The 15,792-nt window shown below is 41.9% G+C and overlaps 1 protein-coding gene across 2 annotated transcripts; it reads left to right on the top strand.

Moving 5' to 3' along the window:
• The first annotated feature begins 792 nt into the window (after nt 1–792).
• LOC119741220 (integrator complex subunit 14-like) lies at nt 793–15,634 on the top strand. Of its 2 annotated transcripts, none has more exons than XM_038216957.1 (9): nt 793–844; nt 5,185–5,425; nt 6,092–6,199; nt 6,807–7,317; nt 9,129–9,294; nt 9,930–10,063; nt 11,818–11,936; nt 12,291–12,356; nt 14,014–15,634. In XM_038216957.1, exons 2-9 carry the CDS (start codon nt 5,192–5,194, stop codon nt 14,236–14,238), a joined length of 1,563 nt encoding a protein of 520 aa, XP_038072885.1. In that variant the 5' UTR covers nt 793–844; nt 5,185–5,191; the 3' UTR covers nt 14,239–15,634. The 2 variants fall into 2 exon arrangements, with proteins under 2 accessions (XP_038072885.1, XP_038072884.1); XM_038216956.1 differs by having other exon boundaries at nt 11,815–11,936.
• The last annotated feature ends 158 nt before the right edge of the window (nt 15,635–15,792 follow it).

Below are 15,792 nucleotides of genomic sequence, written 5' to 3'. Positions count from 1 at the left end.
TGGTTAAGATCGGAACTTCATGGCCCTCTTAATTAAAAAAAACCCTACATTTTTCATGTTTATAATGAGGTCACGTCTTCTGTAACCATATTCACATGATTGCTTCGATCATGGAGGTACAGGAATAGATCTATTCCTACCTCCATGCTTCGATGAAGGCTTACGTTGCCCAGGGCCAGGGGGGGGGGGGCATCTTCAACTTTCAAGGGCCTTAGAAAAATCTTCTGCATCCTAATAAACTGTTCAGGCGATACCGTGTAGTTTTTAAGCATAAAAGTAAAAAGTCGTTCATTGGAACATGGAGGAAGGAACACTCCATGCTTGGAATGACAAAAATCTGAAGAGCACCGTGACTCGGAGCGCAGAATGCCCTCACTGAAAATACGGGTGGCCATCAGGGAGTTATTCAAACTTCGAGTTCGTTTCAAATTTGACTTCAGGACATGTTTAGGCTCTTCAGTCTTGACACAGGAGACGAGACTCTGGACCAACACGGGTCCTTGTTCTACTTCAAAAACATAAAATCGGATAACATGAGGCCAAACTTTGGGATGGTAGGAGCAATAGAGTTTTTTATTTGTTATTATTTTTATTATAATAATGAGCCAGAAATGAAGGTGATGCCGAAAAGAAGCCGACGTTTAAAAAAATAAGTTGATTTCAGACTGGTACCCTCCCTTGATTGTACTCTTTGCTAACGACTCTATTATGGGGATATGGATTCGATTACCATACATTCCACATGTGTGTCGTGAGCACTCTGTTCAAGCACTGCGAGCGAAAATGCCGATTTCTTCAGGCTGAAGACAAGTTGACCGTTACACGTACTATCTGCACTGTACAGGTAATGATGCGTGATTTAATTTGGAGGAGGTTTTGAGCTCAATGGTCTGTCCTTGCCAGGCTTGTGTTTGACTTTGAGTTTGACAGTTCCGCTGTGCGCTGCCGACATTCTAGCCCCGGCACTAGTGTGGCCGCGGTATGCTGCGCTGAACCTCTCAGCGCAGCATACCGCGGCCACACGGTTTCGATCCAACTCGGACCCAAACCAACTCGGACCCAAGCCAACTCGGACCCATGCCAACTCGGACCCACTACATCTACATCTACGCGGGTACTCAGCAAAGTCCACTTCTGGATGTTAACGCTGAGGTGAAGTTTACACTACCAACTCGGACCCATGCCAACTCGGACCCACGACCAAATCGGACCCACGACCAACTCGGAACCACTACCAACTCGGACCCACAACCAACTCGGACCCACTACCAACTCGGACCCATGTATGACCAACTCGGACCCATCGTTTTCAATCATTCAACATCGTTTTCAATCGTTCATTTCATAAAGGTTGTCCACTTCTCATCTGTTATTACAGTGATGCTGTTTAGTATAAATTTTCATTGTAATTGTAAGGTAAATTATCTCATATCTGTCATGTCTGTATTGCAGCAGTATAACTTTTTTGTCGTTGTAAAGCGCATTAAAATGCTATTTTGAAATGCGCTTTAAAAGTGTAATTAATTATTTATTATTTTTATTTGTTTCCATTAAAACATATTATGCTTTAAAAGTTTAACCAATTATTTATTTTCATTCAAACATATTAATTGACGTCGTTTACACCATCTTGCTAAATTTAACAGCAATTTATTTCATTTTTACTCCGAACTTCAACATAACGAGTATACAAATTAAGAACAAATCTTCATAGAAAAATAAAATTGGAAAGTATGGCATTAAAACAAACACTTTCAAACATAACATTATTAACTCAATAAATATAAGTAAACATTAGAAATCAATAAATAAAATAAAGGTTCCATATTAAACAAAAAAGTTAAATCAAAAGAGTATAAAAAGTTACATTTGTAATCGGATTCGTAAAAAAAACCCACAAAATTCAAAGCCAGCATGTGAATTAAAAAACCCCAAACAATTACATGAAATGAAAGGCCCAAATAGTTATTTTAAATTAATAACTTCCTCACTGAAACAAAATGTGCCACTTAAAACCACTTGTTACACGACACAAAGGCCTGCAAAAACAAACAAGTAATTTATTTTTTACTGAAAATTATAATCCTTTGATTTTCGTTTGGAAAAGAAAATCGAGATTTTGAAAAAGCATGTATATATCAAGTTGTACAAATGACATACGATATGCCTAACCTATACTATACGCTATTAATACCTCTTGGTTTAGCTTCACAGGTCACGGTTTCAAAAGCTAAGCACGTTTAGTTTCATGACGTTCAAAACAATAAGCGTTTAGCAACAGTATTTACTGTACGCATCATAAAATACCGCTCCACACAGCGGCAATACAAGAAAACAACAAAACTAAAAGCCCCATTCTGCCCAATGTAGTTACAGAATATCTTCACTTCATAAGCACTAACATTAAGATCACCTAAAAAATATAATCTCTAAAACTAATGATTGAGTCATTGTTGGGTCCGAGTTGGTCGTGCTTGGGTCCGAGTTGGTAGTGGTACCGAGTTGGTCGTGGGTCCGAGTTGGTCGTGGGTCCGAGATGGTAGTGGGTCCGAGTTGGTAGTGGGTCCGAGTTGGTAGTGGGTCCGAGTTGGCGTGGGTCCGAGTTGGCATAGGTCCGACTTGGCATGGGTCCGACTTGGTTTGGGTCCGAGTTGACCTGATACCGGCCACACTGGGCTGTTACTAGTTAGGCCAAAAAAAAAAATGTTCAGTCTCTGGTCAGACGAAAGTTCCGGAATTGACGCGGTCACGCGGCTTTTTTTTTTTTTTTGCTTTTTTTTCTTCTTTCTTCTAGCTTGGATTGTACAGACAAGGTGGGGTACTATTTTGCTTTTTTTGGTGTCCTCATGTACATTGGTGTCCTCCATAATTTGCCTTGGTGCTTTCGATCATTTGCCTTGGTGCAATTTCCCATTCCTTGGTCAGTTGGTGCTCTTTGGTAAAAAATTGAGGAGGTGCGGAAATAGAGGGCGCTGTTGGAGCTACCGCGGAACATTTGGGAAAAAAAAAAGATCGACTCGCATGATTAAAATCGACGCGCGCGCTGACCAGAGACCGACTTATTTTTTTGTTTGGCCTTACGCCCCAACTATCGCATCGGTCCCAACTATAGTTGGGACTGTCCCAACTATAGTGTGGCAGTTGGGTCGGCCCAACTATAGTTAGGACTGGAGTTGCGCCGGATGCTCCATGCTTGATAGATCTTGTTGGATTAAATGTTCCGCGGCGCTGGCACCGTGTCGTGCATGCATGTCGCAAGGCTGGCCGGTCACGTGGTACTGCCTAGTTGGATGAGTTGTCCAGCTGCTGGGTTTTATTGTCCAGCAACATTTTGCAAAATTCAAAGATTGCCATGGCCGGCCAACTATAGATGGGCCCCACCCATAGCTAATGTCATTGGTCCCAAGTAAAGTCAGATGTGTATTAGAGTTGTAGGGAATGTTTTATAATCGTACAACAATGTACACTATAGTTGGGACCGCAAAATAAAAAGATTGGGGTGGCCCAACTATAGATTCGCCCCATCAATAGCTAATTTCAGTGGTCCCCAGTAAAGTCAGACGTGTATCAGAGCGGTAGGGAATGTTTTATAGTTGTACATCAATGTAAACTATAGTTGGGACACCGCAAAATAAAAAGATCGGAGTGGCCCAACTATAGATGGGCCAGCCCAACAGTGGAACTTACAGTTGGGACCGTCCCAACTATAGTTGGGACAGGCCCAACTATAGTTGGGCCAGCCCAACTGTGGAACTACAGTTGGGACAGGCCAAACTATAGTTGGGACCGATGCGATAGTTGGGGCGTAACAGGGCTACCGACATTCATGCAAATTTTGGCGAGCGATCGTGTATCTACGCCACGGGCCCGGTTCCTGGTAAGGCCTAAGGGAACAAAATCCACTTTTAAATTATTTGACCTATCAAACTAGTTGGCGACATTAAGAACATGCAGGTATGTCATAGATAAAGGGCAGGGAAATTTGGGGGTAAAAATAACCTAAAATGACGGTGACAACGTCAACGACAAAACGCAACACGATGGCGATCACCGCGCGATGTACATGTACCGTGATTGAACGCGCAAGGCGCGCTGAATTGCATGGCACCAACCGTAAACTGCATAGGTAAATCGTAATTTCTACCCCAAGAAACCGTTTATACATTACAGAAAAGGTGTCATTGAGAGAAGTCTGTTTTTCCTACATGTTTTAGGTTGAAAAGGTCATTTTTGAGTAATAAAAAAACACCCTTGACTCTAATTTGATCGAAACTAAACAGGGGCCCTACACTACACGATCGCCCAAATTTGCGTGCAGACTTTGCAGTCACCACTGTGCATGATGCAGGCTTAGCTGCTCCCCCTGCCATGCATGCCTGCGGCCAAACTGGGACTTGGAGTGTTCTGAAACGTGCAAAACTAAATCAGGCCAACTTTACTCACTCTTTTAGCCAGCAAATTTCTCTAAAAATTCCATTGTTTTGGGGCAAAGAAAAGGTCCCAAGTAATTCACCAACCAAGTTCGTTGAAAACAATTTTTAAAGGAGACATTTCTTCAACATTTCGCACATGAGACAAAAGTCAAGTGACTTCAAAATGAGGCTAAAGACTAGATTGGTACATGTCCAACCATGGTCCGACTATTTGAAAAGACTGACCTCTTCATTCCATGTCATTAGTCCGGTGGCTGACTATGGAAAAATGTGTAGTAAATAGTAGCCCGACTGCCTCTGGCTGTATATACTATCACAAGCTTCATATTACAGCCAGACAGGCGATGCTCCCCTAAGTGCTAAAAAGTGATGTTTTTTACATAGCGATTTTGCTACCGATTTTGATCGAGATTTGTAGCTTCACATCCAGGATAGAAATTTCCAAAGTTAAGGTACCTAGTTGTAGAGTAGCTCCAAAACACGTTCCTTTATCTAGAAATCTTCATCCATCTGGCCAAAAATCGACGGTCAGTCATCAGCTCCCTCGAATATCGTCTCGAAATGTTCCTCCATGGGATTTCAAAATGGCAGACGCATTGTAATGTATGCATTATGAGGGCCCGCTTGGGCAAATATGAATATGCATTGTACAGTTTATGACCTTTTGTTTGCATGGCCGGGCGCGGGGCCAAGGGGTTTCAGCATCTAGACACTGTTCTTTTCAGTGTTGATCTCTTTTTCCCCCCAACAGCTTCAGCATGCCGACTGTGATACTCTTAGACGTCTCGCTTTCGATGACGCGACCTGTCGCCCCAGCTGAGGGCAGCAGCGGTGGTGATGTCATCACCAGACGTCAGCTGGCCGAGGCGGGGCTAAGCGCCCTCTTTGACTTCGTGGCAGCCAACGATAAGCTGGAGTTCACCGCGCTGGTCATCTTCTCCTCACTGTGGGAAGTGGTGGTGCCCTTCACCAGAGACTTTGCTGAACTGAAAGTATGGAGTTTCTTAAAACCCCGTCTTTGTCTTAACTTCAGGACGTTTTAGGCCCCCTGAATTTGGGGGCTTTGGCTTAACATGTTTGGAATGTTATCTGCCTCATGTAAAAATCCTGTGGAGTCTGTGCACAAAATACCAGTGGCGTAACTAGGGTTTAACTTCTGTTTAAATTTTCCAATCTCCTTATCTTGAGATTGGTGAGCGCCTCACGCGTACTGCATGATTCGGTGCAGAACGCACTGGTGCTGGTGTAGTGTGAACTTAGGACTATGAAATACTGACTCACCGGTAGTATTGCCCATGCTTATGTGAGGATTGTGAACGTTCATCCAATAAAACGGTAAAAGGTTCAGGATTTCACAGGAGTCCAAATTTTATGTGACACTGGAAAAGTGTTTAAGACCAGCCAGCCTGTCTTTATCATCCGTTTCAGACCGGCCACGTGACGGGCTCTCGACCAATGGGAATGGGTAAACTGTCTTAGGTATTTATGAATGTCAATTTAAAATGAACCCTTGAGTGCTAAGATACGCTTGGATGCCAAATTGCTAAGGCAACATCAGTCATATTTGATATTGATTCAGTAAAATTTTTATTAACATTTGTTTGTGTCTGGATTTTTGGAATGAAATTTCAGCACTTCATTTTGTTTTCTGTTGACAGAAAGCACTGTTATCTGTGGAGACATTTGATAAAACAAACCTTGAGGTTGCATTGGAAGGAGTCAGAAACATGGTGGTGGAGGAGTGGGGAGTTAGTTCGCCATGCCAGGTAATCCCTGCAAGTTGTGTGCATGTTAGTTTGTCTCTGGATTGCATTCGCTTTCTTATAAGTGAGAATGTGCTATCCTTCATGCCCAGTGGTGGATTTTGAAGGATTCCCAAATGATAATTTTTAAGCAAAATGCCTATGATTTTTGGACTTATTATGACAGTTTCATGTGAAAGGATTAAAGGTGGTCATTCTCAAGTTGTTACATTTTTATACCAAAATACATACACAAAGATGTCACACAATGGTTTTCCATGAATGTTCATCATTTGATTTAGCTCGCAGTTAGCAAAAAAACAAAACAAATTGAAAAATGTGTGATGTAACATAATAAGTATTCAAGGTAGAAGTGTTTTTGGAAAGAAAAAAAATATATAAAATGAAAGCACATTGTCTAAAGTCCTGTTCACATTGGGCTAATATTTTATTAAAGATTTCACCACGATAATTTGGAAGAAACCGACCGGGTAAAATGTGTCTGCACTTGGATTTTCTTACTTTTGTGGCTTGCTCTCCAAGTTGCAAGATAATGTGTTTTGAAATGTCTTTGGGGTTTAGTAAAGCTGTAACTGTGTTGATTCTCAGTTCATACGGTGTTGATTTTCAGATAATTTTGGTGACGGATGGCAGCCCAGGCATCGGCCCAGGCTCACTGAAGCAAGTTGCTCAGATGCTCTCCGACCCCAAACCGGATGACCCTCCCTTCCCCCTCCCCTTCGAGTTCTCCAACAACCTACACATGGTACTGCTGTCCACACCAGCCGAGCTTCAGCAGTGGAACTCCCAGGCCCTGTGTCAGAGACTCCTGGACGCCAACCGACAGAACGGGAAAGTTCACAGTGTAGAGGGCGCCCTCACCGTCAAGTCTGCGCAACAGATGTTCACCGCGCTTGCCGAAGAACACTACTCGGCGTTCCACGCCAAGCTGGTCTGTGGCCACCTGAGTTCGGACGTGCAGCTGTTCCCGCCACCGCAGAAGTTGAATATCATGCGTGACTTTGAAGTGGTGTCGCAGACGGTTTCGTCTGAGCTTAGCATCTGCGGCTTCTTGGACTGCTCTGATGTATGCAGCCCACCCGTCATCTCAAGACATCTAATGCTACCACTTCCCAATAAAGGCAAGCCAAATCCAACCTGTTGTACATGTAAATTTCATCTGCAGAGTTTATTTATTGATAGTGGTTCCTTTATTTCACTGATGGGTTTTAACCTCTTGGGGATTACACACAGGCTTTCAATGGGAATTGTTTTCCAACCAAGTAGGGGTGAGAGCCACCATGCTCCCATAGCAAAACACACATTTGTACATGTAAACAAAGCATGACATCAGACTTATATTTCAGGTCAATATGTATGGGCAGCCATAAAACATAAACTTAAACCATGGTTGACGCATTTTTTCCCCTGTTACGGCACGTTTACACCGGCTGAGGAATCTTCATTATATCTTTGGTACTGGAAGTGTTTCAAGGTCGTACAGTGCATTACCATAGTCATTACAGAACATTATACATATTATTTTAAAAACTGAGCTGTTCTTTGGTTTTGCAATAGCTGTTACCCTTAACTTCCCAACCTGTTGTTTGTAGAAATGATGGCTGTTATGTAGAAAAAGCAAGGTCTATGGTCTTTGTGCATGAATAGTACCGGTGTAGCGTGAATATCCGACTCCATGATATGTGGACTCATTGATAGTGCTACGCAGGCGTAAGTAATATACCGTGCTATTTTTAGGATCGTTTCGGGAGAGTGACCTGTCACGTGCGAGGGATTAACCAATAATAGGGAAAAAGGGGTCCGATTTTCATAGGAGTCAGATTTTCATGTGACACCGGTACATATGAATAGCACTTCATCATCACCAGAGCTCTGGGGCTTGTCTCGATTTGCTTGGGTAATAATGCACAGGTTATTTTGTTGTGAGTGTGCACAAACCAGAAGTGTCTTTGTGTGAACGTCAGGTGCCATCTCCCCACTGGTCTTCCCCAACTATCACTGTGAACCATCAAGGGTGGGGGGTGGGGGGGGGGGGGGCTAGGCGGGTAGCGCCACCACTGTTTGGAGGTATGTCATTCCCTTCATGGACAGCAGCACGCACACATGGCGGACGAGCAAACTAAATGTAATGCACACAACTCTACGACACATACAATAACACAGAGTTACACGTAGCTAGCTACAGCGCGATATCATTACCATTGCCCAATGGCAGTGTGTTGACATCACACAGTCAGTCATCACTCCACACTGAGCCAGTCAAGTTCCTAGTTTCGAACAACGCTATGGCCTACTCGTTGAGCCAGGCAACCGACTGTAACGCAGGGAAAATACCATTTGAGATAAAGCATTTTCACTTTCGTCATGTTCATAAATTTGGCCCAAAAATGTTCATGTTGAACTGAGGGATTTCCTTTAAACGACTACAGAGTACAGATAAGACCTTTGATGATCTTTCTAGGCAATAAAAATGAAATATTAAAAAGGCGTTTCCACAAAAAAGATCGTTTTTGTGCCGGAATTAAAGGGGCGTCCATGAAGGTGCTACAACGCGGTAAGTGCATTCAAGCACGTTGCGTGCAGGATTCACTGCATGATAGACCAACGCGAATGCGGGTTCTTTTCTAGAATTGGTCTTTCGATACTGAACTAATATACACGTTTGGTATAGAACAAAAGCTTGAATAATGTCTGTGGAAACCAAAAAGCATTAAAATTAAGACTTGGATCCGATGTTCATTTTCCCCAACGTTTCAAACACCCCTATTTTTCGAATGGAAGAGGCACACAGACGGCCGTTCCCACTCGGCTGTGCCCTTTAACCCCCTCCTCCCCGCCCCCCCCCCCCCCCCTCCACCCTGCCCTGACCAAGTGGGTACTTTGTGCACGGAGTCCATAGCGGGGTCAGCTAATAGCCATTGCTTTCTTGCAGAAAAGAGTTCCGTCACCTCAGGGGAGGGAGGAGCTGAAGGCGGAGACAAGACTGAGGAAAAGGATAATGGCCCCACCCCTTCTGAAGTTGGCTCCACCCCTTCCTTTTGTGTGCTCCTACATGGCAGCTTGAAAGTTGAGAACCTTGTTGCACTGGTAAATGTTGGGTATGTACATGTACATGTAAAGTTAATTCTGATGCACTCCTTAATGCAGCCATCATCCAAGAGTGATAACGAAAAGCAAACTACCTACCCAACAAATAAATAATTTGAAGTCATTTCTGATACCTGAATGGCAAGATTACAAAGAACAGAGGTAACGGGAACAATAAAAAATATCACACGTTCGACCCTAAATGTATAGAATGACCCTTATCATGCATATAGGAATTCCCTGTTGACTGTATTCAGAATTTGAAGGAACTATGTATAGTGTGTGTACCAAAGAGTTATAAAACATCAAAAACAACTTCGGGTGTCTTTCATTTCAACTTTTGTCAATACCAAGCGTAATGGCATGATCCTATTGGTTTTGATGATTGTAATAATCTCAATTACATGTATGTGGCAATATTGTTGGAGAAAAAACTTTGTTCAACACAAATCAGTTCATGAAACAGAATTTAAAGTGATTAAAAAACTCACACTTTTGAGTTTTTTAAACAGAAAAAAGGTTTTCTCTAACAATTTTGCAAAGGTCTGGTTGCATGAAGTAATCCAACGTACTACAGTGAGCCCAGAAAACTCTGTACAAAAAAAGGCTCTGACAAATTGCAAAATGTGGTTTTTTTCTTCATCAGTGAAAACTGGTACGGGTTGTTGCACTCCTGCGCAGACAGCAAAAAGAAGTCCAACCTGATGATGTCATTGTTTGAGCATGGAGACAAGGCTATTCCATGGCTGGGAAGGTTCCATCTCTTGGGGCCATGCTCAGGTAATTACGAGGACAAGTATGAAAATGGGAATAAAACACTTTCTTGAAACCAGATACATTGTCAATGTTGGGTCTTCTAAGAACAAACAAATCCCAAACATCTAGAAAGATATTGTTTTAACCCTAACCCACCTCAATTCTCCAAAATCCTCCTGGCAGTTTTGGAGGATTTTTGGAGGATTGAGAATGAATGGTGTTTGAAAAGGAGGAGGATTTTGGAGGTCTGAGGATGAATGCATTTTTTTAGGCAGGACAGTCTGACGATTTTGAAGGAGTGAGGGCCTGGGTATCCTTCATTTGAACATAAGTGCACAATTTTGGAGGATTTCGGAGGATTGAGGATGGTTCCTAGCAAACTAGGGCCTACTGGGTTGGGGTTAATAGCATTATTGCTAATTATCCTCCCTGAATTGCAAAGACTTGTTCTTTTCTACTGAATTTGAGTGATTTTAAGTTAATAGAAAATTTGGCCCCTTGCAACTTTTGAAAAATTGAACTGTACCCAGAACTCTTGAAGTTCCTACTTGGTGTAACGATTAAAGCATTAATACAGTCATCTCTCTGTGTTACACCCCAACAACCACAACAAGGAAAAGCTCGCTTGAAGTGCATGCTAGACCCTTGAACATCTTTTTAAAAGAATTAAACTGTAAATCCTCAGGCGTTTCTGTTAAAGCCTTCAAGTATCCTGCGTAGAAATCCAGTGTAGCTCATTCTTTGTACCTCGGCTTTCAAGGGGCATAAAACCCCATGAAAAAAATAACAATGGCTGCGCTGTACCTTCTTCAATCCTACAAACTCCTTCAAAACCTGGTGGATTTTAAAGGAACCAGGAGGGTTAGGGTTAAAGATGATTCAACAGAATTGTAGTCCAGTACTTTCCGAGTACTTTGTTTACTACCAAATATTGAGCTAGCTGTTGTGAACAACGCAAGAGAAACATTGACAGTAGACAGCAAACGAAGTCAGTGTTAGAGGGTACAAAATAAACTTGGGACTTTGGATGCATAACAAAAAACATTTAATTGATCTTTTGGGACAGAAGTTCTCTAAAAGTACTAGAAAAGTATTTGGCGAGTACATGTACTTTCGGAATACTTTGTCTTAAAAGCTTAGTTTATACAATATTCTGAATGTCCAAAGTCTTTGATTTCTTGTGGTAAGTATTTACTGTCCAGTAGAGGGGGAAAAATAAACTTGGGACTTGGGATACATAAAAACACTTTTTAAATGATCTTTTGGGACAGAACTGAGAATTACTCGAAAAGTGCTCGAAAAATACTCGGCCAGTACATGTACTTTCCAAATGCTTTTGTCTTAAAAGTTTAGTTCATACAAGATTATGATTGTCCAAAGTCTTTATTTTCTTGTGGTAAGTATTTCTAAATGTCTGTATTATGGAGCTTTATCCATACCAAACCATCTTAATATCTGGTTGTTAAGCGGGTACTCGGAAAGTACTCGACTACGATTCTGTGATACAAATTCAAGAAAACTGTCCCCCACATTCTCTTATACGCGTACAGTTGCATAAGGTGAGACAGTATGTGTTTCAAAGTTATCGTTTCAAATATCCAGTGAAAGAGCACCAGAAGAACGACATTGACCAAAGAAGGCTGCCAACAACTGACAACAGGTAGCTCAGTTGGAAAGGTCCCAATATCTCAGGTCCCAGGACCCAAACCCTTTTGTGGTAAGCGTTCTATGTCGAGCCAAAAATTGATTCAAATGTTGACGTTTAATGTCGCCAGCAGCATTTGCCAGTGATCCCTACGGAGAGGACAGCAACAAGACCCCGTTTCCTGTCCGTCTCCAAGACAAAAGAAGTTACTCCCAGAATCCTGTCGTCTGGATCAGGCCCAATTCCCTGCAGGTAAAAGCAACATTTGTGCTTTAAAATATTGACTGCTTTGAATGGTATAATAAAACTGGCTACAAAAATTATTGACTGTTTTTTCCTGGAGGTAAATGCAACATTTTGCTAAAACAAATTGACTGCTTTGAGTGTTAAAGTAACACTGGTCTCCTGAGGTGTTCCATTGAACGTTTGATTCATTGGGTTTCTATTTCTCAAAGTTATGCACAGATAGTCAATATACCTGTTTGGATTTGCAGAATAAAATGAATCCTTTGCAAAGATTATTTAAGACTCATAGAGGTCTTCTACAAGTATTAAATTTTTTTTAAAATGATGTACGTATTTCTTTATTTGTGTATTTACCTGTAGACTGATATTCAAAAGATTCTTCGTTATGCCAGGAAGTTGCCTGAAAAGACACAAGTTTTCTACAAGGTAATTTCTAATTGTGAAAAAAATGGTTGGGAACAAAAAAGTTGGGAAAAATACTTAGCGAAAAACTGCAAATAGTCAGATTGTGATTCATATGTAGCAAGATATGTGAGAGAGGACCCCCCTCCCCTTTTTTGTGTTGGTCATTGGTTACCGGAATCTCAGGAGTTCTTTCGATATATTAAGGGGGACGTGTTGGATAGTAATAGTCTAGGGTGTATCTTTGGGGGGGGGGGGGTTACCCTCTGCCACAAATCCTGCAGGGTATATTTTGACGAGTTTCAAAGAATGAAGTCTCGATATCCACATACTACTACATTCTTCATCGTACTTTCATGGTCGTCAGTCATTGCAAAAGTGTTTGCAAAACCCGTAAATTTGGCATTGATAGACAAACAGTAACATTTGGTTAGAGAATGCTTTGTGCCTCCCTAGAAAATTTGTACACAACCAACCCAGTGAGTGCTGCATTTCTTTCCAGAAAGTGATTTCAGATTGTATCTAACACCTGTTTTAAATTATATATTAACCCTAACTCCCTAGCATGATTTACTAGGAACCATACCCATCCTGGCAAACACCATATGGGAAACTGCGCACACATATTTCTGACTTTGATTCTGGAGGTGTGCCAACCCAATGTAAAAGACTGTCAGTTTAGGGGTACTGTACCCATCCTGACAGATTCCAACAAAACATGCCTTTGGGGTTTGATGGGTTGAGTTCTGTTAGGGTTAATTATCCATTGACTGGACTTCTAACTGTTTCAAATGTCAAGTTGTTCATGTACATGTACTTAACCCAAAGCCTCAAGGGGATATTGGCTACAAACACTGCTAAATGCAACAACATGAAACACTTGTCAAAATGACAAGCCTGCCCAGCGTAGCAAGATCCATCAGGGCAAAAATCTCAAGGTCATAAAATGCCTCAGAGTCTGTGGTCACCATATGCAGCAATATACAACTGTGGCACCGTCCAATGGACTAGCTCTCATTGTCACTGAATTGGCAGTTTATGCACTGGCGTTAATTGCACAATTTCATTCATTCATTGAGTTTACAGCTTTCTCCATTGACATAGAGTTGCTCATCCGCGTTTGTGCTAGACAATGCAGCAAGGTCCCTAAGACTTTTACATGGTCAATCCAAACCTTTTAAATATTTTGGTTTGATGTGACTGTAGAATGCCACTCTGAAAACGGAATCATCATTGGCTTTTGCTGTAATTTTCAGAGAAAAACAAAAAAGTTCAAGTAGTCTGGTTCCCTGACTCCACTAAAGATGAAATGGATCAATTTATAGGTGCTAGAAAAATGTAAGGTAAGGGAACCGGTCTAGCTGTTCTGCACCTGTTCATGAACATGTAACCAATAGCAAACAAAATTTGGACAAAAAAAATGGTAAATTTTGGAGCAGTAGTTGAAAAAAGTTGGGTTTCCCCAACAGTGGTCGGCCGACCACCGTTGGAAATTTATACAAAAAATACCACTTTTCTTGAAAATGACTTCACACCTGGTGCCAAACTTTTACAGGATGCTTTAGACTGTCATTTACCAACATCCTATTAAGGTATTTCGTAAAAATTTGGTAGTTTTGTTTTGCGATGTTTGCAAATGTTGTATATTCCCTTTAAGCTGTGTCTTGATCTCATCTGACAGGAGTTGAACAGGCTGCGTCGTGCAGCCCTGTCGCTGGGCATGACAGAGCTCCTCTCTGGCATGTCCCAGATGCTGGAGAGAGAATGTACCATCCTGCCCTGGACTGCCCACCCAGACGCCGCCATGCAGCTGACCCACGCGGCCAAAATGATGACCAGTGCTGTGGAGAAAGGTTACAGCTATAGCATCATCCCGCTATCCACAAATTTTGCCACGGATACCTGAAACATGTCGTGGTGAACACTGAAACCTCAAATAGAGTGCCACCAGACCTTGGAATGTTTGCCGTACTGGCAAAGAATGAGTTGACCGAGAAACAGACTTTAACTCGGATACCTAAAACACGTCTTGAACTCATGATAAAACACTGATTCAGACACACAAAAACCAGCAAACATCAGAGTGCCTCCAGTCGTCAGACCTGTTTGGTGTAGCAGCAAAAACAAGTTTGATCAGGAGCTGTGATTGACTGTAGTTGTTCATCCAACCTTCATTGAATGAGTGCCAGTCAGTAGCAGTTGGACAAGTATAATGAACCATTGGAACCAGCCTAATGAGGTTTTTGCATTGATCATTGGTTATCAATGGCCATGCATACCGTAACACAGCAGGGAGCCAGGAGTGGATGCATTCATGTTGACATGTAGTCATACTTTGACCAAAGAGCCTTCAAACTTTGCCACTAGCCTGCAAGTATAGGATCAGACCAGAGTTTCCCGTCACTAACAACACATGAGTCAAAAGCAAGGAGAAAATGAAACTCTAGCGGGCGATTCAACAGCTTGAACTTGCTCCATTCTGATGACTGCACATGTGTCCAGGCAGTGAGATCCTAGCTATCAGCAAGGTGTTGACACACCAATATGGACTCCATGAAGGAACATAAGATCCCACTGCCTTGCCTACTCATGAGAGCCTCAGTGTGCAAGACATTGTATGTACCCGTACATACACTCTTGTTTTACTATACTCTCGAGGACAATGCTTTGTGTTTCCCTTTGTCCCTGTAATATAACACTCTCCCATAGACTGAGCACACAAACTTACTACAGAGGACCGTTTCCAACACAAGACCCAACTCCCGAGGACTGAAAGGATCTGTTGTTCTCCCTTTGTGTGTTGGTCCTTGGGGGTTATGTACAACACGTACATATGTACCTTCATGGTACAGGGTCAACGCAACCAATATTCATCAGAATGTAAACAAATCCAAAGAGTTTTCGCAAAAGAGATGCAACATGAGTGTGGGGGCACGGCAGTAATGTCCATCTTTCTCTCTGAGGGAGTTACCTGCGTGTACACATGGAGTACCTGAGACCAGATAGCTTTCTGTAGAGTGCTGGAAATCTGGTCTAGATGTCTCAGGTCTGAGCCAAGTGTATGCAAGTTTTGGGCCATGATGGGGTGTTTGCTGCATGAAGCAAATACTCTTTAGTATTTCAAGCAACAGTTGAGGCAGTGCTTTTCACCATTGTAAGTGTACAGTGATCATGTGACCAGCTTTGTCTGTGAACTTCAGGTCAAGTTACTGAGGATGTGACTTTGCGTTTAATTTTGTAAACATTTCACAACTGTTTTAAGAACTGTATAAAAGGCTGACACCTGTCCATTATGTCTGCAGACCGGCAAGATTGACATGATAAATCAACGATAACTGACATACTAAATAGGCAGTTATTGAAAAAGTCAAAACAACTTAACTACATGTACTCAGAATGTACATGTACAGTAATCAAGTAAGATTTTGTTAATTAAACAAGTTTGAAAACACTGTTAATT

The sequence above is a fragment of the Patiria miniata genome, unplaced genomic scaffold (assembly GCF_015706575.1).
Source record: "Patiria miniata isolate m_02_andy unplaced genomic scaffold, ASM1570657v1 HiC_scaffold_5, whole genome shotgun sequence".
Classification (NCBI taxonomy): domain Eukaryota; kingdom Metazoa; phylum Echinodermata; class Asteroidea; order Valvatida; family Asterinidae; genus Patiria; species Patiria miniata.
The sequence above is the reverse complement of the archived record's forward strand: the minus strand, read 5'-3'. Positions and strand labels throughout refer to the sequence as shown.